This window comes from Erithacus rubecula, assembly GCF_903797595.1.
Source record: "Erithacus rubecula genome assembly, contig: SUPER_Z_unloc_2, whole genome shotgun sequence".
NCBI lineage: Eukaryota > Metazoa > Chordata > Aves > Passeriformes > Muscicapidae > Erithacus > Erithacus rubecula.
Genome location: NW_027635860.1, coordinates 1,338,335 through 1,360,950, shown reverse-complemented (window position 1 = coordinate 1,360,950; position 22,616 = coordinate 1,338,335). Strand labels below are relative to the sequence as shown.

The window sequence follows — 22,616 nt, the reverse complement described above, 5'->3', positions numbered from 1 at the left end:
TTTGTAATACTGTGTCTGCTTACTGCTGAAGATAATAGGAATAAAAAAATTATCATTTTAAAATAGGTGATCTAGAATTAATACATGAACTCTCAAAGCTCTATTTACAAAATTGCTGAATCTAAAATGGCTTCTTTTGAGCCAGTTGTATCCCAAAAGTGCCTCTCAGCAGAACAGTGTAGTTTCCAGGAGAATTACTTAGTTTTTCAGTAGCCAATGATATACTTCTTTATCCAGAGAAGCTTACAGGGGCATGGTATATTCTTTTTTTTTTGTTTTTCTGGACTACACTGAAAAATTACCTTACTTCAGCCAAAACAAAACAAGTCATTCAAACAGTGATGGTGGTAAAGAGATGCTACCCAATCAAATGGTGATACTGAGATGTACGTAGTTACAAAGATATTTGTGCTGAAGCTCAAATTTTTCTAGGTCAAACTTTCTATTATAATTAACTTTTGTCTCCCAGGTTCTAGGCTGTTTTCTGTTTGCAGCTTCTTGATTGATTTTCATGCAGGGTCAGGTGGTATTCAATCTGGTTCTCTTTTCTTCCCTCCTCCCACTGGGAAAGATGCCAAAACTTCTCTCAAATCAATTTCCTAATACAGATGCTCTTAGTACCACATATGCATGTTGCAGACATGATTTTTTTTTTCAATTGCAATATTTAAATAAATGATCTCAAGCTTCTCCTGTGTCATATAAGTTTGCTATTTGAATAAATGCAGAGATTAAGCAGAGTTTTAAAAATGAAGGGCTTGACCACATTGTTTCAGATTAATGATTTCAAAATTTCCTGAGGCAGAGCCCCAAATCAGACAATAGAGTGTACAGAAATAATTTTGTTACTGAGAGAATCAGATGGTGCTTTTCTCCCAGAAGACATAAATGGGACTTCCTTATATAGGAAGAGGGAGAGGCAGAAAATGTTTTTCTTCACCAAAATGGCATCATCTGCATTTTTATGTTTTTCATATCTGTGTGTTCAAGAATAAGGGGCAGCCTCTTTCTGGTTTTGAGTTGACATATATTTGGGAAGGCACACATTGCTGTTTCAATGCTGTGACTGCAAGTGATAGCACAAGTAGATCCTGGCTTTGGTATGCTTGTTCTCATAGGCAGCCAGAGGAATGTACTGCTCTCTCTGAAGGTCCTTTTCCAAAGAGACAGGCTTACAGAGGTGGAACCGATGCTCCTTGATTTGGGAAGCCTTGCAGACATCATGTACCATAAGCAGAGTCTTAGATAAACTTTACAGATGGTAACCTTTTCCTGTCACCAGTACTCTGCAGAGCAGAGACACTATGGGCTCCATTGCCTATGAATGGAAAGTGGGACTTAAATGAAATTTTGTAGCTCTCAGTCCTTTTCAGTCATCAAGGAGGTGTCAGCAGAGGAATTGCTTCCAGACCCAGAGCTGGGAATGATCTTCTTCTGCAGAAAATCTCTTAAGACTTCTTCAAGCCTAGTTGAACCCCCATGATGATGTTTGGCACACTGAAAGGTGTTTGGAACCATTGTGGGCTTTTTTCCACTAAAGGCACAAGAATTGTGCTACTTCCTGTATGAAGTGGAAAAGAGAGGCAGTGGTCCTGCCCTTCAAAAGGACCTGAGCTCTTGTAACACTATGTCCATGACTCTCAACATACCTACATGGAGACTGCCACCCACTCACTCTTACCCACATCACTAGAGGTCTTCACACTGAGGGTATTACAGCACATGGGTGATCTGTCTGAGGATGGGCAGGTAGTCACCTTCCCCACAATTTAAGGTTTCAGACAAAGATCAGTTTTCAGGTTTGTATGTCCAGAGCCCCCCAGAATTTTCTGCAGTTCTTTCTTTAAGAAGTACCCTAAAGGCTTATTAGAATTAAGCTCAAATTGTTAAATCCCTGATAAACAGTATTTGGCACCTGTCTTTTCAGCTAGCTGTGGAAGGTACCTGTGGAAAAAGCTAATACCTGAACTTTTTTTGCTATTTTGACATTCCTCCAAATCATGTTGCTTTTTTCTTGTGTTTGACCAGTGAGTCCCAGATCCCCTGGTTTTCTTCCACTTCTTGTTTGTAATGAGTCCTTCTTGTCTCTGTCTCCCTTCATTGCCTATTGCAGACAGACTCGTGCATCTTGCCCTCGTGCATATTGTCAGAGCACTCAGCTCTCAGAAATGCCTGAAACCTCTGAGTCTCAAAGATGTCCCATTTTCATGATGAACAAAAGACCAGTTAGTTTGTTCAATGCTGTCAGTAGTCATGACAGCAGATGCTATTTTGGCCTTTCCACCATGTCTTTTGAGAAATGTTTTAATAGCTACTCCAGAAGTGCTGAGTTTAAGAGCACTGGCCCCAGTTCTTAGTGGTGTCCAGGATTCCCCCACAGGATTGCTCATCACACCACTGTGGCTGCTTGGTTAAGGGCACTAGTATGTTCCCACAGGACAATTGATCAGTATACAGTAATTCACTTCCATAGCTCCAAATGAGATAGCTTATTCCAAAAAAGTATTAAGCCTTTTATTGCAGTTGGTCTCTGCTGACAAGGAGAAATCTGCTGTGTCCTTGGCTGAAATCCCAGAATTCACAAGACACTTCTCTGTGACAAATCAGCCTGTGTGCTTATGTCCTTTGGGAGATTTTAGTCTGGATTAGGTGCCTCAGACTCATGTTGAGAGAGTTTGCTTCTGGAATGGACATATATCTAAGAAGCATGTAACACACAGTGGTTCAGACTTACCAGCAACTAGTAAGTGTATATGACCCATGAAGGGTGAGGACAGACAAAATTGTCAGAAATGCCTGCACTTTTTCAATTGAGAGAGAGGTTCAAATAAAGTGTACTTGAAGAAGTCCTTATTGCTTTGTGTAATAAAAAATTTTTGTAGAACTTCCTGTGCTGAAGTGGGAAGGCACACAGCAGTAGGCCAATGATGCAAGGACTGTTCTTCCTTACAAGAATCAGGTCTTCAAGTAAAAAAAAAAGTAAAAAGTTTCGTTCCTCTTAATTAGGGGACCTTGCAAGATAATGTCATGAAGATATGGTTCACCTCCTTAGCTATAGTTCTATAATTTATGTGAAGTTATCAAAGTCAAATGCTTGGGAACATCCCCTGCTACTGCAGAGTGCACTGATACAGCCAGCATGTTTCTGGATTTGTTTCCTTGTTGTCAAACCAGTCTCTTATCATTTTACCTCCTTAGATTACGTTATTCCCCCAAAGACTATTTTGTAGAATCATAGAATCGTTTTGTTTGGAATCATCTAGTTTGGAAATGATGTCCAGGATCATCAAGGAACCTTTCCCTTCTGACACGTTACAACATCACCTTTTCAACTAGACCATAGCAACAAGTACCAAATCCATTTGTTTCTTGAACAGCTGCAGGGTGGTGACTCCACCATCTCCTTGAGAAGTTTGTTCTAATGCTTAACCACCCTTCAGAGATGAAATTTCTCCTGAGTCCACCTGAACCTCCCCTGGCACAGCTTGAGGCTATGTCCTCTCATTCTGTCACTGGTTGCCTGGGCAAAAAGGCCAGCCCTCACCTGGCCACAGCCTCCTGTTGGGTAGTTGTAGAGAGTGATAATGAGCTTCCTTTGCAGCATACCTGAGGATAAGATAGGTTTGTTGCTGTAGCCTGCGGTTCTTGGAGGACAACAGTGTATCCCTGAAGGAGCTTCTGGATTGATATATGCCTTGCTAATCCTCATAAAATGCATGCCTTTGAATGTATACATGTGTTTGGAAGATCTGCCTGAGCTTGCTCTCTCTGCTGGTCATCTGGGTCCAGTGAGATGCAGCAACTTGAGGTGCGCCCCCAATGGGTTGGCACTATTATCCATCAGGTGATAATTTTTTAAAAAATCAGATGCTGGTGTGAGGGGGTGTTGCTACCATGACAGCCTTCATACTCCCTGACATACCTTTCCTAGTCACCAGAAATGAATGTATGCGGACTTCAAAGGATGAAGGCTGCTCTGTAATCTGGCCTGTTCTCTAAAAACTGTTATCCTGCTCCTGTGATGGATAACCCTTTATTTTCTAGGTTGCATAGTCCTTTTTAGCCTTTGCCTTTGACAAGTGAAAAGGTATTTATTAGTCAGGCAATATTTATGACTTGCTTTGTTGTCCCCAAGAACTATGTGGAGTACATTACTCTAATAAGTAACATTTTGAGCAGTACTTTGTTTCCAAAGTAAAGATAATGTAATTCACTTTGTGTAGTTTTTATTTTTAAATTACTAATTTTATGCTGGTTTGTAGAGGAAAATAAAGAAAAATAGGTAGATTCTGTGTTTCATATGCTAAGTTAAGGGGTAAATCACAGTGATCTATAATAGTATTCTAATTCTTTTCATGTACATGTGAACTCATGAAGAAATTGGGGATTTTTCAGCTGAAACCAGCAGACAAATATTTCCCTTTTTAGCACTCAAATATATGGAATTAAAAAACTGGCAAAGCTGGAGGACACAGAACACTCTTGATGTCTTATGAGATAATAATGGAAACTTGGGCTTTATTGAAAATTGGTGTCCTGTGCTGGTGAAGTAGGTGAAGTTTTGCTATGATATGTCTATATTTTGATATATTTCTAGGTTTCCCTATGGAAATATGGCCCCCTATAAAGAGAGAGGCATGCTTTGACAAGGAGTGTTCAAAAATTGCTGAAATGAAACTGCTGGTCAGTCCATCCTTCATGCATGATTTTCTCTACTTTTTAAGGGATGAAGAAGAGAAAAAAAAATCTCACTTGGATGGTACAGATGAAAAGGATAATGGGAACCAGACAAAGGCTGTCAGTCGAATTGGCAATTCAAATAACCCATTCCTGGACATCCCTCATGATCCCAATGCTGCCGTGTATAAAACTGGGTTTCTGGCTCGGAAAATCCATGCAGATATGGATGGAAAGAAAAGTGAGTAATTTTTCAATCCTAATGTGTTATTTTCTTGTTCCGTCTTCACAATGCCACTTACCAATGAGCCCATGTACTTCTCAAGGTGAATAGAGCTCTTCATTAGGGGAAATAGCAGCAATATCGGGCAACACAACAATTGGATTATCTCTAACTTTTACTGTTAGGTCAGAATTCACAATGTTCAGTCCTATTTGCAGCAGTTCTAATACATGAGTATAAGAAGTAATGTAATGCAGCAAAGTAATGTGGTTTTTTGTGCTAAAAGAAAATTAATACAATGATTTACAGAATAGAAAACAATTTCAAGTGAAATACAGTAGCTGCTCTGCAGTAATTTGATAATTCTCCTTTCCTTATGTGATGCCAAATTGTTCCAAATCTGCCCTCTCCTGTGGCTCTGTCTTTAAAGAAAGGCTGTTCTTTGGAAGATGCTGTTCCCTTTCCTACTTTCGCAGCCTTGGGTCACATATCCAATGAAGGGCAGCAGCTTTTGGAACCAGCCTGCTTTTTACTATGCATTTCCTTCCTGCCCCTTTCTTCTAATAATCCTGCTGCGTCTCTTACTTACTTTAATTATCTTCTTCCCTTCTTGTCCTACTTCTGTTTGTGATGCACTAATTATCAAGGGCCTCTGATGCACCTGTGTGTGTTTTGTTGTTTGGCTATTCTTCATTTGTTGCTACAGATCTTGGGAAAAGCTGAGTTTAGTGAGAACATCTGCTTTTTCCTCAGTCAGTGTTGATGATTGCCTATTTATGGTTCACATTGCTGGGCTAAATCCCAAAGACAAAGTCTGGCTTCATAATGGGATTCCGGTAACAGCCAGTCTCTCCTAGCTGGGCTAAGGTCTCTGATATTCACATGTTTTGCTAGTCTGTTTTAGAAGGTACAGTTGGAGGTCAGTATTTTCAAGATGGAAGCTGACAGCTGGGCAGCTGGATCCAGACAGAGGTGTCAAAATCAAGCTGACGTAATTCTCTGTGATGACTGGATACACTAAATAGACTCGTCCTTACTAAACATCTTCTTATTCAACCTTAATAAGTAATTGTATTTAATTGCCTTTATTAAATTATTTATTTTATTATAAATACCAGAATTGCTCATTATTGAGCACACTGGACACTGGCATTCTGGAGGTAACTCCTTTATGATTGATATAATTAAGGTCATGTTTTCAGAAATTCCTGTACAATTTGAAGGTCAGTCTTTCTTTAAAAAGTTGCATTCTAGCTTTTCAGGTGTAAATAAAGCAAAACTTTTTTCTTTTTATTTGTTTGTTTGTTAGAACCTTTTTGTATTTCATTTCCTAATGGAGTTTGTGCAGGGCAGAGATTAGCTCGTGTGGGATTTCTAATGAAGTGATGTGCTAGAGTGCACATCTGTATTTTCTTGGGAACCAAGTTCTGAGGGCTAAAGCACTTAGATACTTGAAAGAGAAGGATGTAACAGGGGCCAGTGACTGGAAACTGAACTGAGCAAATGCCAATAAGAGGTAAGGCTTGTCATGCAAGATGAGAATGATTAACCTCTGGGATGAGTGACTTGTAACCTCTTCATCTTCGCTTTCTGACTTCAGAATGGGATGCCTTTCTGATGCTTCAGTTGTATGCGTATTAATTTCAGTATAGCATCAGTGATACACTATATGGATAATGGTCAGTGGTGTGCACTTGGTGGGGAGTGAGCTTAGATGCAGCCTTCTGGTCTCTGTTGCTGTGACTGTACAGCGTGTGCCTAATTCTCTTCCTCTGTCACACCTGAATTTCAGACTGGATCCTTCAGCCTTCATGCTTAATTTACTTCCCCCTTCCCTCCCCCACCCACTCCTTGTCTCTAGGAATTTGTGGGCTAGATATGTTGTCTATATGTCTGCTAGATATGTTCTTCAACCTCTAACTGACTTTGGCTTTCTTGTGTGGTTGGGTATTTTACATATGATTTTGGTTGGCACCCTTCTGCTTTCTCAGTGTCAGTTTGGGGGTGCAGCAGCAGTAAATGGGAAGGATGCTATGTGAGACACTGCTTTCTGAGTGGTATCCCACTGTTTCTGAGTAGTGCCTGCCAGCCTACTGTGGCATGCAGAAAGACTGTTTCTTTCCAAAAATTGCCGTGGTGCAGAGCTCAGATGTAGTTGTGTAGGGGCAGTGTCTGCCTGTCTTCAAGAGCACAAAGACTGGATCTCTGTGGCCTGCTTTCTGCATTGCTGCTGTTACATTCTGATCCAGTCCAGGGCTGTCATCAGGGTTGTTGTATTACTGTCTCACAGCAGGTACTGTGCTAAGTTGCATGGTGCTTTGAAAAAGATAGTATGAAGGAGGTTTAACACAGGAGTAATGTAGCTCTCCTGTAGCCTAGACAGAGTGTAAAAATATATCGGAGTTAAATGGGTTTTCATTTGTTTTCTTTACAGCTCCCCGGGGAAAACGAGGCTGGAAAACCTTTTATGCAGTGCTGAAGGGAACTGTCCTGTACTTGCAGAAGGTAGGGGAAATCGCTGTATTTTGAAAACTAATTAAAGAGGAATAAAGCAGCATGCATCCTCTCCACTCTCTCAGCGCACCTCCAGGCTTCCTTCCCTCTGATGCACAGCACAGCTGATCTCCCTACCCCCACCCTATTAACACACACATTCAGGCATGAATCTTTTACTGACACCCTCTCCCTCTGCACAATTTCAAATTCTGTTCCAATGCCTGCATCCACATGTGCACCCTGTAAGTTCCAGTGTATGCCACTGGTGTCTCACATGGCTGAAAAATATAGCCAGCTTCACCAGCAAAGTCAGCATCATCTCTCTGTGTCGTGCCTGCATTCCTCTCGGCTGCTTTTAGCTTTGCATTTCGTACGTATGACTTCTCCTTCTGTAAAGCTGTCCTCCTTTCCCACCTTTTCATAGTACACTTTTCTGCAGTGCCTGCAAGAACAGCTGCAGAACAATTGAACAACAGCTTGGCCTTAGTAGGAATCTGCAGCTTCCGTTCCTTTGCAAAATTGAAGGATAAAAGGATACTTTATTCCACAAAGCAAGAAGAGACTGGTTTCTAACAAAATGTGCTTCCTGACGGCAAGATATCTAAAAAAAATGTCAGATGAAACCCTTCAAACCTTTTGTTGCAAGCTTAAATAAATTATAGTACAGTTTTGACTATACTGTTAGAACATAAAATGCAACATGTGAGTGAGAACTTACTTGATTTTGTCAAAATCAAATAAATGGCAGCAGCTAAGTAGGTTGTTAAGGCTTTTTGCCCTCTAATATAGATGAAATATTCATGGAATAGATAACTCCTTGTCCAGACTGCCCTATATTGCAGTGGTATGCTTCTTTGAAAGCTGTTTTACATTTTCACTCTAAAACTGATACTTTTGTGGCAATCAGGAGTGCAAATACATACTGCATTTCCTTCCCACTTGCTGTATCTTTCTGAAGTTGTTGGTTTCATTGGAGCCAACCTGCATAACCTCTTGAGAAGAAAGAGTGATTGGATCAGGTTATTAGCATGAGGTTTACAAGGTGAATGCTTGGGACACTGTATCTTTTTTGGGGGTACTGAAATTCTGAAACAGAGGAAACAGTCAGGATAGAAGATTTGGGCTGAAACTTGGATGTGATGTGCTCAGAGCCAGTGCAAGGGACTAGAACCAAGTCTGCTGAATACCAAAGCCTTTTGTTGGGAGCAAGTTGAAGTTTTACTAAAATGCCTTCATAGCAGGCTTGAACTTGATCTTTGCTGACCGAAGTGGATTAATCTGCTTCAGTTTCTGAGATAAGTAATCTTTAATATTCTCCTGAAAAAGATTGCATGGTTCTCTGAAAAATAAGAAGGCTCCTTTTTTGTACTACAATTAATTTGTGCAATAAATTAATTAATTTCTTGTTTGATATTGAAAGGAAAGAATTGAGAATACTGTCTATTTTTGCACCTTAATTAAATATTTTTATGAGTATTGCTGACATATTATTTTAAATGCTTTCTGTTTAACAGAATGGAGAGATGCTGATGTAGCATGCAATTTTTCAATGGAATGCTGCCCTCCTCTTCGTTACCCTCCATGCTTTCAGGATCAGGGAGTAATTTCACATATGACTGCATCTTTGCAGAATGAAATGCATTGTTGGAATTCTTGTTCTTATTTGTGTATTTTGCACTTGTCAGCGCACTTGAATTCAGTGATTACAGGGCAGTACTCTGCAAAGCTGCTTTTTCCCATTTTCATGGGAGCCACCCATTGCACTGAAGCCATCTTACTGTAGCTCACTGACAGGCAAGACTTTTGCTTTCGTGAGAGATTGAGGGAAAGGTGTGATGAGAAGTAACTCATTCCAAGAGTGACAGGGCTGTGAGCCTTCCCAGGGTGCCTCTGGCCCCTGCTCAGCCACATGCTGCAGCTGTGAAAAAGCCTATGATTTCAGCTTCAGAAGGTCCACCAGGGCTTTCTTTTAGCACTCAAATACATTTTACTCTATTGGGGATTCAGTATTGTAGAAGATAAAGGTTCCAGAGTTTAAAATACACAGCTAGGCTAAATAGTTATAGTAAAGGTTGCTGAGCTGCTTCTGAGCTCCTTCTGTAGTATACTAGGCACTGAAATTATCGTAATTTTAGAAAGTAATGAAGCATTTTAGAACAACTTGATTTCTTTGCAAGTGCATAATTCTTGCAGTAGTTCTTGCAATAGTTCTAATCAAAGGATTACCTTGCCTCAGTTTACCTTCTCTCCTGATTATAGAGTGCAGTAGGGCAACATTCACATGCATATCCTCTCTCTCTCATTCTCTATATGTCTGTGGAGATGACATCTGTGATGGTGATTTTGTTGCACTGAGTGCTATTCATCAGAATAAAGAGAAATCTCACTGTATAGGTCTGTCTACACACAAACACATGCACAAACCTCTGCAGTGTTGCTTTCTGTGTTCATCTGCAACTCAACTGTTCCCTCGAGATAGTATTGTAAAATAAATATTAATTTTTCATAGCAGCTGTGATTCCCCCAGTGGGCAGTGTGATTCCAATTCTTCTGTCACTCTGTTTGCATTCCTGTTCTTCTGGTTTTTTGCTGTCAAAGTCCATGTATGGGAGTGTTTCGTAAATGGTGGCCACCTGAAATTTTCTGAGGGCTTCTTCTGGGCAGCCTAGTCTTCCTGCCCACCTGGTTTTTTTTCCCATTGGAATTCCCTGTGGTGCATATTGTTTTGTTCTTAAATAAGTGATTTAGGAGAGATGGTTTCTGAATTAGTGAGCACAGAGAGCACCGGAGGAGCTCAGTGGAAATGTTCACAATTAGCCAACTAAACATGCCTGCACAGTATTATATAAAATAAGAAGTTTGACATGTTTGGGATGTTGGCTGTGTCTCTGGGCATCCTCAGGCCAAGGTTAATTTCCTGCCCTCTCTTCATAGCAAGAGGAAATTGCAAAGTAGGAGCTTGACAGAATGTCTGTTCACTAGACTGACATGGGATGTGATGTGCATACACAAGAGAAGCTTATAAGCAGAGAACATAAGGCTGACCTCGCTTCCTTGCCAGAAATTGCTTCTGGGCAAACAGTGCAGGACACAAACCTTCATGTTTTTGTTTGGACTCTTCTGTGAGGTTTGCAACATCTTTGCTCTTTGATGTGGTGCTTTATAATCTTGCATGCTTTGGGTATTTTAATATAAATTTTCTCAAATTTCCTCTGCTAAAAATGAAAAAAAAAAAATAGAGAAAGGCCTGACTGATGTAGAGTGTTTGGTGGTGAGACTTTCTGACAGAGAATTTTTGCAGCCATCACATGCAGCTGCATGGAGATATCCATCCATGGTACAGTGACTGATAAGAAAAGACATATGTCATTCTCTGGCTTACCAAAAATGTATTTAGAACTATGCTGGCTCTGGGTCATCAGGATGTGGGAAAGTAATTCTCCAGAAGTTTGAGAAAGATGTATTTGATATGCCATTGCATTGTATGCAGCACGCACATCAGCCCTCAGCTGATAGACAGATCACAGTTCCTTTCTGGCTCCATACATATTTCTTGCCACTGTCTAGGTCTAACTTTAGAGAACTGCCTTCCATTTCAGCTCAGCCTGCACACTGACACCAGCACAGCATAGCACATGCTGTCCTTGATGGCTTAGGCGAAAATGGATTCACTAGCATTCCCTACCAGTCAAAAAGAGTTAAAGGCCTTGGATAAGGAATTTTGGCAGCACATTCTTGTCCTTACAGCTTTCTCCAAGGCTGGCAAACTATGTGGAGACATTTCCGGTATGCTGATCAATGCCTTTGGAGAAGCTAGCAGAGCCCCAGCTGTCAAGGTAGATTGCTGCCAACTGTTCTGGTGGGATTAGCAAGGATTGCCATGAATGCTTTCTGTTAGAAAGGAGAGGTTATCAGCTAGGGCTTTTTCTGGGACTGCCCAAATGTGGACTTCTTCTGAAACAGGTTTAGTCACCAGAACAGGTTGTGGACATCGGATGCAACTCACAGAGGAAGCTAGGAGACAACAAGCTAAGTGATAGCTGACACTGTCTCTAGGCAAGATAGAGTATCCTGTGTCTGAAGCCTGTCTAAGTTAATTTCCTGGCTCTGAGGTTTTCCCAGTCTTCCTAGGCTATGGAGCCAGTCATTTTCCCCAAAACTACAACCAATAAATCAGCTTGTGGACCCTTAAAGGAAGGCGCTTTGACCCTTAAAGGAGGCCTTGCCTCCTCCATCTTCAAGACAGAGTGTTCCAGACTTCCTGGAAGAAAGTTTAAAGAATGCCCTTAGTGGACATAGACAAAATCCTTCAAGATAGATGGATGCCTCTAAATCTTATTGAGTCTTGAATTATGAGAGAGGAAGGACATTTGGCTTTGCTCACTGCCTGCCCTTGAAAACCCCTTATGTCACAGTCTAGGTTGGAGGCTGCCCTTTGGTCCCTTGTGCAGTAATCTGTGCCTTTCTGCAGGGCCTGCCAGACCCATGGTTGGCTGTGCCCTTACCTAGCTCCAGATGGATGTGATGGTGTGGCAGGACTGCTGGGTAGCTGCCTCTTCTCAGGTTAAGCAGCAGTATAGCAGATTTTGGGCCTGCACTAGCAGAACCTCCATCAGAAAGGACGAGATATGGCAGAGGAGGAAGATGTTTTCTCCCACCTTCCGAGAGGTGGTCACTGCAGCTGGTGGCTCCCCATCCACTGAAACTCAACCCAGAGAGCCCCAGCCCAGCCTGGCAGAAAGCACAGGTACCTTTGCCAGTGGTGTAGATGTCTCTGGCTGCAATCCTATTTGGCGTTCTGCCAGAGAAGTTCTGTTAATGAATTCATGCACATTAACCAGCTCTTTTCTCAGGTGGGTGCCTCCCTGGATGTTGAAGCTAGTGCTATCCCCACACACACTCTGTGTCCTGCACTGTTTCCTCCTAGTTACCATGCCTGCAGGGAGTTATTTTACTGCTTTGCAGCTCTCACAATTGGTGGATATTCCAGGTGAGACTGATTTCTCTAATGCAGTAAGGGGGAAGGAATGGAGTCAGTTACAGACTACTTTGGCCTGCCCTTCAGTAACAGTGATGCAACCTTAATGGCAAATCACTTTTCTTTCAGAAAGCTCCTGGCTTTCCGAAGCCATTTATAGTCATGTGGACTTTGGATGGAACTTGTGGCTACATTATGCCTTTGTCCAGCTTCTGTCACTCAGGAGATCCTGCTTCCAGGCTGATGCTTGCAAAACAAGAGTCCCTGGTTTTTTCATCTGATGTGGTACTGTTATTGGTCAGAAACCCAGATAGAGCTGTTCTTGCCGTTCGTAGACCCTCATCAGAGAGATTTAAGGGAGTTTGCTGTAATTTGCTTTGTGGACATTGGTAATGAGGCTTTTGCAGTGTGTGAGGGCTTGCCTGGGGCCACCTACAAAGGTATTTTGTTGACAAAAAATAGGCTGAGTATGCAAGTAGCTGAGCAGTGGAGGTGGGCAGCTGATTATGAAGGATTCTTGAAATTAAGACAAATAATCCACAGCTGTTGTCATAGTCAAATACTTTTTGCTTACATCTCTTCCTGTCAAGCAGATAGTGGAACTACTTGTCTCCATTGGAAAGACATCCAAACAGAGAAAGAAAGGGAAAGGAAACGTGTTAAAGGTAGTGGAATCCACAAGTGTGCAAGTCAAGTTGCACTTAGTTCATATACTTTTTTACTATTTCTGAACTCTGGAACAAGGTTTTTCCCTATGCCAAGGAAAAAGGAATAGTACACACAGAAATAAAATGCTGTCTTCCCTCTGCTATCTCCTTCAGGATGAATATAAGCCAGAAAAGGCTTTGTCGGAGGAAGATCTGAAGAATGCAGTTAGTGTGCACCATGCACTGGCATCCAAGGCAACAGACTATGAGAAGAAACCCAATGTCCTCAAGCTTAAGACAGCAGATTGGAGAGTCCTGCTTTTCCAAGCCCAGTAAGTGCTCTCCTCATGCCACTCATTGAGGAAAGAAAGCACTGCTGAAGGAGGGGTAAATTCCTTCCTGGACAGGTTAAAACAGAGGCTTAAGAGGTTCAATCTGTTTATTTGATCAGAAATAAGATTAAGTAGTGATGTGATTAGGGTGTACAAGTAGTGCATAAGAAAGAAACATCCGGTTTTAAGAGGCTTTTTAATCTAGCTGAGAGAGGTATAACAAGACGCAGCAGCTAGAAGCTGAAGCTCCAGGAAATTCAATTTAGAAAAAAGGCACAAACTTGTAACAGTCAGGGTGATTAATCATTGAAGCAAATGACCAAAGACAGTCTTGGATTGTCTGTCTCCTGATGTCATCAGGTCCTAGCCAGATGTCTTTCTAGAAGATATGCTGTGGTTAGTACCAAAGTTACTACTTAATACAAGAATGATTTGATTAAGTTTTTCATGCTATGATATCCAGACAGAACAGATGACCTGCCTTTTGCTTCTGAGCCATTTTCTACTGAGATCCAGTAGATCCATTCTGAGATGAAACCTCCTAGAGATCTGTGGTGTCTGGCACAACCAAGACCTTAGAACATATGTCTGAATCAGGGCATTAGTTGGCCCTGTCACCTGTGTTACTTGGATTGGATTAGGAAAAGATATGTGCAAGGGTGAGGTATGGACCTCACAAGCCAGTCTGTGACTGAGTTACTTAGCACTGACCGCTTACAAACATAGGCAGGAAGACAGCAAACTCTTAAGACTTGTCCAGTTCTGGTTATTCTGACTTGTAAAATGCTATAGAAAGGATGAAAAGAGGTATAAAAGGCTGAGTCAATTGCTTAATATGTGTTGCTTCCCCAGGAGCCAAGAAGAAATGCAGACCTGGATCAACAAGATTAACTGTGTGGCTGCTGTCTTCTCTGCACCACCATTTCCAGCAGCCATTGGCTCTCAGAAGAAGTTCAGTCGCCCACTCCTGCCAGCCACCACAACAAAGCTATCTCAGGTGAGACATTTTTATGTAGAGGGTAGGTGATAATGATTTCTCTCTGGCTGGAGACTGGGTGGTGGTCTTTGTCACTGTTTTATAACTGTTGCCACTATCAGTGCTGGGAGAAGAATGCTTGCATAGGTAAGTCTCTGCTCATTTCCTCATGCAAGATTTGAAGTAGGGGGAGAAAAGGAACAGACTCAAATAGAATTGGTTTATGTTTTTGAAGAAAATAGTACCAGATAAAGAATTTTCTTCTTGTGCTTGTGGCCCTGCAGAGGACATTTCAAATACTGATTGATGGGGTTTTGAATTTGAATGTTTATGAAAGCCAGTCATTTCAGAAGAAGTAGACATACTCCAGGTCTTTGTCTTATTGAATTGATGAAAGGTGAAAGCTGATGCATCAGATAAGTATCAATTATATTTCTCCCATTAGATTTTCCAGATTTTCTCCATTTATCTGCTCAGGGATTTCCTGTATAATATATATTTATAGACTGTGTCTTACATGAATGTTTTCAGTCTCTCTTGTAATCACACAAGCTTTTAGCATCCCATGGCAGGGAGTTTCACAGCTCTACTGCTACTTGCATGAACACATGTATTTCTGCTTATCTCAGACTGGCTGTGTCAGATGATTGTGCCCATAGCTTTTCGTACTTTGGAAGATGCAATTCCTGTCTGGAATTCCTCTTACATTGGCAGGAACACGATACTGATTGTGTTGATCAGATAGACAGAGTGACAGAGGTTATACTTCATGACATCTTCCCGTAGTTTTTAAAGTGATGTGCCCATGCTGGATAGCTTCTTAAATGCATTTGTTGGGCTATTTTTTACCATCTTCAAAGCGTAGCAACTATCCTTAGAAACCACTGTCTCAAAATCTGTGTTTCTTTAAGGGTGTGGGTTTTTTTAGATTGTCCCTGCTTTTTCTCTCTCCATGACAGTGGCCTTTCTTCTTACAATGTGGCGACTGATTTACCATCTTCTGTTCTGGGTTAAATTTTAAAGCATGTTATGTAAAAAATAATACTAACTTGTCTCATCCTGGTTTTTCTTTTTACTCATGCATACCTTTTAAAAAATACAGTATAGAGCTTCTATAATTTATTCCCAGCCACCAAAGGAAGCTTTTTTACTCACTACTGTTCTGTGTGATTGTTCCATTTAGCACATTGTTTCCTAGTCTCATTGTTCCATTTAATCTGGAAAGAGAAAAGGTAGATCACAGCCCTGTGGTTTGTATCTTGAAGAAGGAGAGACACAAAAAATGGAAAAAGATAAGCTGTTTTAGACAAGCAGAAGAATGTTAAGTGTTCGAAGTATATAAATTCAAAGGCAAGCAGAAACATGTCTGCTTTCATCTATCAGTGTGGAAAAGCTGCCAGCAGGCTGTTTCTCATTTGGCAGACAAAAAAAAATACAAATTGTCAAATCCTTGAGTTGATGCTTAGGGTTTTGTGGGATGAATCATGATGGACACTGCTTCTTCAAAGGGTCTGTTCCTGGTCAGCCAGAAGTTGGGGTGCAGTGAGGACCCAACATGGGTAGGGAAGAGAGGCTGGACATGATAAAGGTTGTGTTGAAGATGGTTAGTCCAACCAAAGAGGGATGTGACAAAGCTATATATAAAGGAACAACCAGTCTAGAAAAGATTTACTAGGGTATTTTTTTTTTTCCTGAGAATGCGCAGCACGCACGAGAGCTCCAAAGCTGGTGCCCTGGAAATGACAACTGCTGTATTAATAGCTGCGCAAAGACCTCCCATCGTCTATCTGTAGATCTCACTACCACAGGATGTCTGTAGGAATCAGCACAGTGTAAAGAGTGTTTGGACACTAATGAAAAAGCATATACATTTAGGGTAATAACTAACAGAAACAAGAATTTTTGCAACCATTAGCAAGTGATTTCAGCCCTACCATATTTAGATGGAGGCAAATTATCCCATTTCTTTCTTCAGTTCTCCTGCACAATAATTGAAACACAAGATTATCTGAGGCTTGGCTATCATCATCTGTAGAAGTTTCTCCCCTTTCTGCTGTTTTCTGCAGCTCCAGCTCAGCGATCCAAGAGGCTCAGTCCCCAGTGTGACTCAGTGCAGTACAGGCATGTATGAGCTAGGTTTGCGGCTTCATCTGAGCTGTGGGCTGCGCTCAGAACCACACCACTGAGGGACAACACTGGCAGCTGGTCCCCCCTCTGAGGAGAGGTGCCTACACAGGAGCTGACCTGGATACTACCTCTTGGCTAATTCACCAATATCTGCATGGTCATGTGTCTGTTTTGGACTTACCTAATTCAAATTTCAGATCCAAGCCTAGAAATGGACAGAAGGCCATCCTGCAGGAGATGGAAACCTTCTGAGATAAGGGAAGGTTAGCTGACAGATGGACTGGAGGAAGTGAGTGGGCCTGGGATTATGATAAAGGAAACTGCCTAAAACGTGGGAGTAGCAGCTCCTCACTTTCTCCAACTGCACAGTGGGCTAAAAATTGGTAGCAGCATAGCAAAATGAAATCCTTTTTGGTAACTGGACAGCCCTTCCTCTTCTGAATGCCTTATATTGTTCTAAACAAATAGAAACCACATGCTGGAGAGCTTTTGGCAGTGCAGAAGTAGAAGCAGGGGCCCTGACTCCATGTCTTTTCTATCCTGGAAGGAACTGAGAGGCTCATTGCCTCTCTCCTTCTGCCCTTGGTTTGTCTGCATACACAACAATTAATTTACCAAGAAATGTATTAAAGCAAAAGTGTCATGTTGTCAGTATTGCTCGGCAGCAAGCTGCTTCCATTGCTCACAGCAAGGCAATGGATGACAGGTTTGCTCTCCTTCCCAGTGGCATCTGCTAGCTGCTGAGTTTTTTGCAAGCTTGGCCACTTTGCCTTTGAGAGAGCTGTTGGTGACAGCACTCTGGGATGACAGACTTTGTGAATCCAAGAAAAGGAAACGATGAGGTATTATTGTACAGGAACCTCTTTGTTTTTCTTTGCTTATTGGGTATTTTAGATTCTGTCACTTAAATGCCTAATGTATTTCTGAAGGATGAACAGCTGAAGTCCCATGAAGCTAAGCTGAAGCAGATCTCCACTGAGCTTGCTGAACATCGCTCCTATCCTCCTGACAAGAAGCTCAAAGGCAAGGAAGTAGATGACTACAAACTGAAGGACCACTACCTGGAGTTTGAGGTACATATGGGAAACATTATTACTTTTACTCTTTGGTGTGTATAGTCTTACATTTGGGATACAGTCCTGAAGTTCTGCATTTTTCACTTCCCTAGGAAGTATGTTCTTTTTATACAGATAAGTCATAGCAATTGCAGATCTGGAATGTGGCTCTTCTTTCTGATGAGAACTTCCTTAACTGTGAATTTAGCTCCTAATATGTAACATGGAGGATAGAAATGAGACTCCTGTCCTTCCAGATGTATCTGTTTGAAGAGATTATAAGATCTTCATGTGCAAAGTGTCTCATGTTGTAAAACCGTGTTGCGTAGTGTATTGGAGCCTCAGTCTCTAGAGAATGACAGCATTCTGCAGGGATGTAGATCCTGGTAATTGTCTTCCATTGGTAGGTTCTGAAGGAACAGATATGCTAAAGTTATTGTCATAGGCATGCCTCCCTCATCAGAGCCATTTGTGTATGTATACTGAGATGCATGTCAGGATGAGAAGGAAAACAGTAGAATTAAAGATCACAGGGTTGAGTGGTGCAACTTAGGCAGAAGCATTAGGAGATTGTTTTGAATATCTGACAACAGCTTTTATCTGTAATGGTGTCTGGCACATTTTAGGACTATGTGGGAATGAATTGGCAACCCAGCAGATGTCTAGTATTTGTTAGGGCTGTACCTTTGAGCTTTTTCCCCCAGGACAGCAAGTCAATGTTGCCGTGGGTCTGAAAGGATCCTACTCTAAATACACACTGCCTGGCAAGGACAATACCTAGTCTGAAAAAGAGAAAGAGCAGATAAGACAGATGAAACCACCAGAGCTGATGCTGGAGGCAACACAATGCAAGCCTCCAGAACTGAAGTAAGCCTTATGCCATGTGCCATCAGTTTCTGTTAGAGGGACTCTTTTTACTCCTGGACTTAACTCATTTTAAAGAAGGTTGTAACCACTGTGTTGAGTTTCACTTTCTGTAGCAAAGTCAATCAGCATAGCTTTATGAAGGAAGAATCATAACCTGACTGACATGATAGTCTTTTACAATGGGATGTTAGGTGTGATGGATGAGGGAAGAACAGTTGTTTGTTCCTCACTTTGACAGGAATTCTGACATTGTCTCCTCTAATGTGCTTGTAGTCAAGCTGATGAAGTGGGTTAGGAAATTGACAGTGAGGTGGTCTGGCTGAACAATCGAGATTGAAGGGTTGTGATCAGTGGCACAGTGTCACTTAGTTTTGAACAGAGCCCTCAGGTGTACAGAGTAAGCCACACACTTTTTCTCTGGAGGGGGTCTTATAAAACTTGGAAGATAAAGATGTTTCTGAACTTTGGGCTCTTGACAAAAAATTTATTTTCTATCACTTTTAGAAGCTTGGTGAGTTAGGATGAAATGTAGGCCGGAGTGTTAAATGATTATAGAAAGATTGATGGGGGAGTAGATTGTTGTGGGGTTTTTTCTGTTTCCTGTCAGTTTAATCAGGGTGATCTTTTGAGATATTCCTCAGGTACTTCAGAACAAATCAGAGCCAGTATAGGCCCCAGGAAACAAAAGCTGTTGTCTTCACTAGGGAGAGTCTCAAACAGCATTTGAGCTGTGCAGTTCAGATAATTGATCAGCTTTTCAGAAATGCTCATCTAAGCAGGCAAGTTGTGGCAGCAACTTCAGTTATGTGGAAGAAATAGTAATTCAAGATTCTGCTGTGCAGTGCTGTATTAGCTTCACACCAAGCACAGATTTAATAGGCCGTGTTGAACTATCACACCATTCCAAGGGCCATGAAAGCAGGCAATTCCAAAATGTTGGAAGTCAAACAGATGAGACAGAAGGCTAACTGGGATCTTCTTCTGACGCCAAGGCAAAAAAGTACTGTTTATGCTGAGTGGAGGTAAGGCCAGGTGGCATGGGAGGAATACAGAGAGGGATGCTGCTCACCATCGTAGCAAGAAAATTCATATGGCCAAATCTCAATTGGAGGTGCAGCTGGCCAGAACTGTGGAGGACAATAAAAGGAGTTTTTTAAAAAAAGTTTTTACCATTAATGGCAAAAGGCAGTGTAGAAATAACATCAGTCTCTTACAGGATGAGGATGGTCATCTCACAAACAGGGACATGGACAAGGCAGAGGTGTTTAATGCAGTATTTACTTCTGTCTTCAATATGGATGATAGACCAGGGGGATCTCAATGTCCTGAGCTGGAAGACCATGACTATAAGAATGATGAGCTCCCAGTTAACCTTGAAGTTGTGTGGGATCAGCTGTTCCAGCTGGATCCCTACAATTATATGGGGCTTCAAATATATGGAACCTCAAATAATGAGGTTCATTCAAGAAACATCGGTTGTCTGATATCATCACAAAACTTCTCTCAATGATATTTGAACAGTCTAGAGAGATCCCAGATGGTTGGGAAACTATCTAGATTTTTCCCAGTTTTCAAGAAGGGCGAAAAGGCACTGTAAATTATCGGTTGGTCTGTCAATATCACTTTGGTGCCTGGTAAAATTACAGAGAAAATTATTTTAGGAAGTGTTGGAAAACACCTGGACGACACTGGAACCATCATCACAGCTGGCATACGTTCGTGAGAGGAAAGTCCTGCTTGTCCAACATGATTTCTTTTTATGATGGGATAACCCACTTTTTTGACCAAAAGAAGCCAGTTAATGCTATCTTTTTCAATTTCAGTAAAGTTTTTGATACCGTCTCTCACAGAATTCTTCTGGAGAAAATGTCCATCCCACAGCTGGATAAACACATGATGTGATGGGTGAGCAGCTGGCTCGTGTCAGGCACAAAGGGTTACAATGACATCAGTATGGGGACCTGTCACTGGTGGGGCTCCACAGGGCTTCATCCTCAGCCCTGTGCTCTTCAACATCTTCATAAGTGACTCGGACACAGAACTGGAAGGGATATGAAGCAAGTTTGCAGATGTTACAGAAGTGGGAGAAGCTGTTGACTCCCTTGAAGGCAAGGAGGCCCTGCAGAGAGACAGGTTTTTCTTCACCCAGAGAGTGAACCCTTGAGCAGGTTCCCCTGGGATCACAGCGCCAAGGCTGACAGAGTTCAAGAAGTGTTTGGACAATGCTGTCGGCACGTGGTGTGATTCTTGTGGATGGTCCTGTGCAGGGCCGGGAATTAGACATGGATGATCTCCATGGGCCCCTTACAACTCAGTTTATTCTATTATTTTGTGAGGCACTAAAAATCCCAAACCAAACCTAAGCTGAGATGTATGAAAATTCTGAATGGCAACTCTGTGTATGGAAATCTTCCCTTTAGAACAATGTCCTGTCAGGGCTGCCAGGAGGTGGTGAAAGAGCTTGCTGCATGAGGTTAAATGAAAAGGGCAAGAGGCAGATGAGGTAGGATTTTGTAACTGTCTCTTCCACACTGAGACTGCAGGCTGAACCTAGTGTATGTGTACAAAGGGCCATCCTGATACATCTCAGGAAACACACCAGAAGGGTCTGTGATTTACTAAGGTAGCAGCATAGTACCATTAGGAAGAAAGATGCCACTTCCCTTTTCTGTAAGTCCTTACAACTTCTTTTTGTTCACACTCTGGTGATGCCTTCATTCTTGTTCCTGAAAAGACAGATGAAATGGAGGGGAGGTAAACCAGGAGGTAACAAGTCCTTTTTCAGGTATGCAGCCAGTAGCGTTTGTTTCTGATGGTCTCTTTGTTTACACACACCATGAAAGGCATAGTTTTCATTGCCTGCTCTCTTGAGGAAGGATGGCATCAGATTGCAAAAAATTTGTTGCTTATTGCAGAAAATTTATTGTTGGAGAAAGATCTGAGTGCTGTCAGGTGAGAGGTGAAGCCAGAATACTCTTGTGTGTCTACCTCATACTTCTTTATTATGTGCATTCATTCTTCAGAGATAATGGTACAGAAGCTTTTGAATGGCTTGAACTTCTGTGATTTTATTTCTTGACAGAAATTTCCAAATTAATTTCTTTTAAGTCAAAATTTCCACTCGTTTTTGCCTAACTAAAATGTCAGGTCATTGAAAGACCTGCTTTTTTTGTGGTTGAAATCAAAGTAGAAATGTGTTAATTAATTATATTAATAATCAAGGGCCCACAGAGTCTGGGGAAAAATGGCCATTTGCACTTATGTGGGTCCTGGATTTCTATTTTGAATGCCGAGTCTTGAGACTCTGATGGTATTTACTGGACCAGTAAAAGCATAAATCCTTACAGCAGTAAAGCCTCCCTCTCCATTTCATGATATTAAGCTGTTCCCAAGCTAAGAACACTGGCTGGCCTTTTGCAGAAGTGTCTGTTATATTTTGTGATGAATCATCCATCAGCGCAGTGCATCATCGTCAGGATTCTTCTTGCTGGTTCTCCATTTCCATTTTTATTAAATTACACATCTTACCTGCTTCATGTGTTTGTCTCTCACATTATGAAGCTGCAACTCCAGATATGGAAGTCATAGGAATGCTGATTTATTTAATTTGTGGGAGGATTCTATTATGATTTTCCTCTATGAGGGTTTGTTTATTCAAAGGATTCTCAAAAGCCTCTTCCTCCCTCCCTTTATACTCCACACTTCAAGAATGGTTACCAAGCTTTTTGACTTCCTGCCCTCAAATGAATGTTTTTTACCAGAACTTTATTGTTTTATTACAAAATTTGAATTATTTTCTTAAATACTTTTTTCTCTATCAGGAACATAATAGCTTGGCTGCTGTTTTGCCACTTTGAAATACAAATTAACAATGAATACAGATGTTTGCATCTACCTTCCCCGATTTCCAGGGATTCTGAGGGACTGAGATTGCTCTCATTACAATGCCTGCACCATGTCTTTAGTGGATATATCAGGGGCAGGTTATTAAATCACTCCTGTGAAGTGGATTGCTCTGTTCCCAAGACCTCCTACCCCAACATCTGTTTTTGAGACCTCAGGGATCTTCTGTTACTGTACCCTCATTTTCTTCCTTGCTGAATTGTTTCTTGGAAAATTATGCAATTGTAGCAAACAGAATTAAATCCTTCTGTTGGAGAGGGAAAACTCTGGTCCAGACAAGAAATAGAGCAAATGGCCATGGGGTACATTAAAGGGAACCTTTTCCGGTTGAAAAA

At 41.5% G+C, this 22,616-nt stretch overlaps 1 protein-coding gene across 8 annotated transcripts in view; it reads left to right on the top strand.

Moving 5' to 3' along the window:
- LOC306814823 (PH and SEC7 domain-containing protein 3-like) overlaps positions 1–22,616 on the top strand; it is a 114,897-nt gene that overhangs the window by 81,844 nt on the left and 10,437 nt on the right. For all 8 annotated transcript variants that reach the window (XM_079331270.1, XM_079331268.1, XM_079331267.1 and 5 more), the window contains 5 exons: positions 4,725–4,918; positions 7,335–7,405; positions 13,196–13,353; positions 14,206–14,350; positions 17,386–17,529. In XM_079331270.1, the coding sequence (XP_079187396.1) occupies positions 4,725–4,918; positions 7,335–7,405; positions 13,196–13,353; positions 14,206–14,350; positions 17,386–17,529 (712 nt within the window). The remainder of the gene's footprint in view (positions 1–4,724; positions 4,919–7,334; positions 7,406–13,195; positions 13,354–14,205; positions 14,351–17,385; positions 17,530–22,616) is intronic.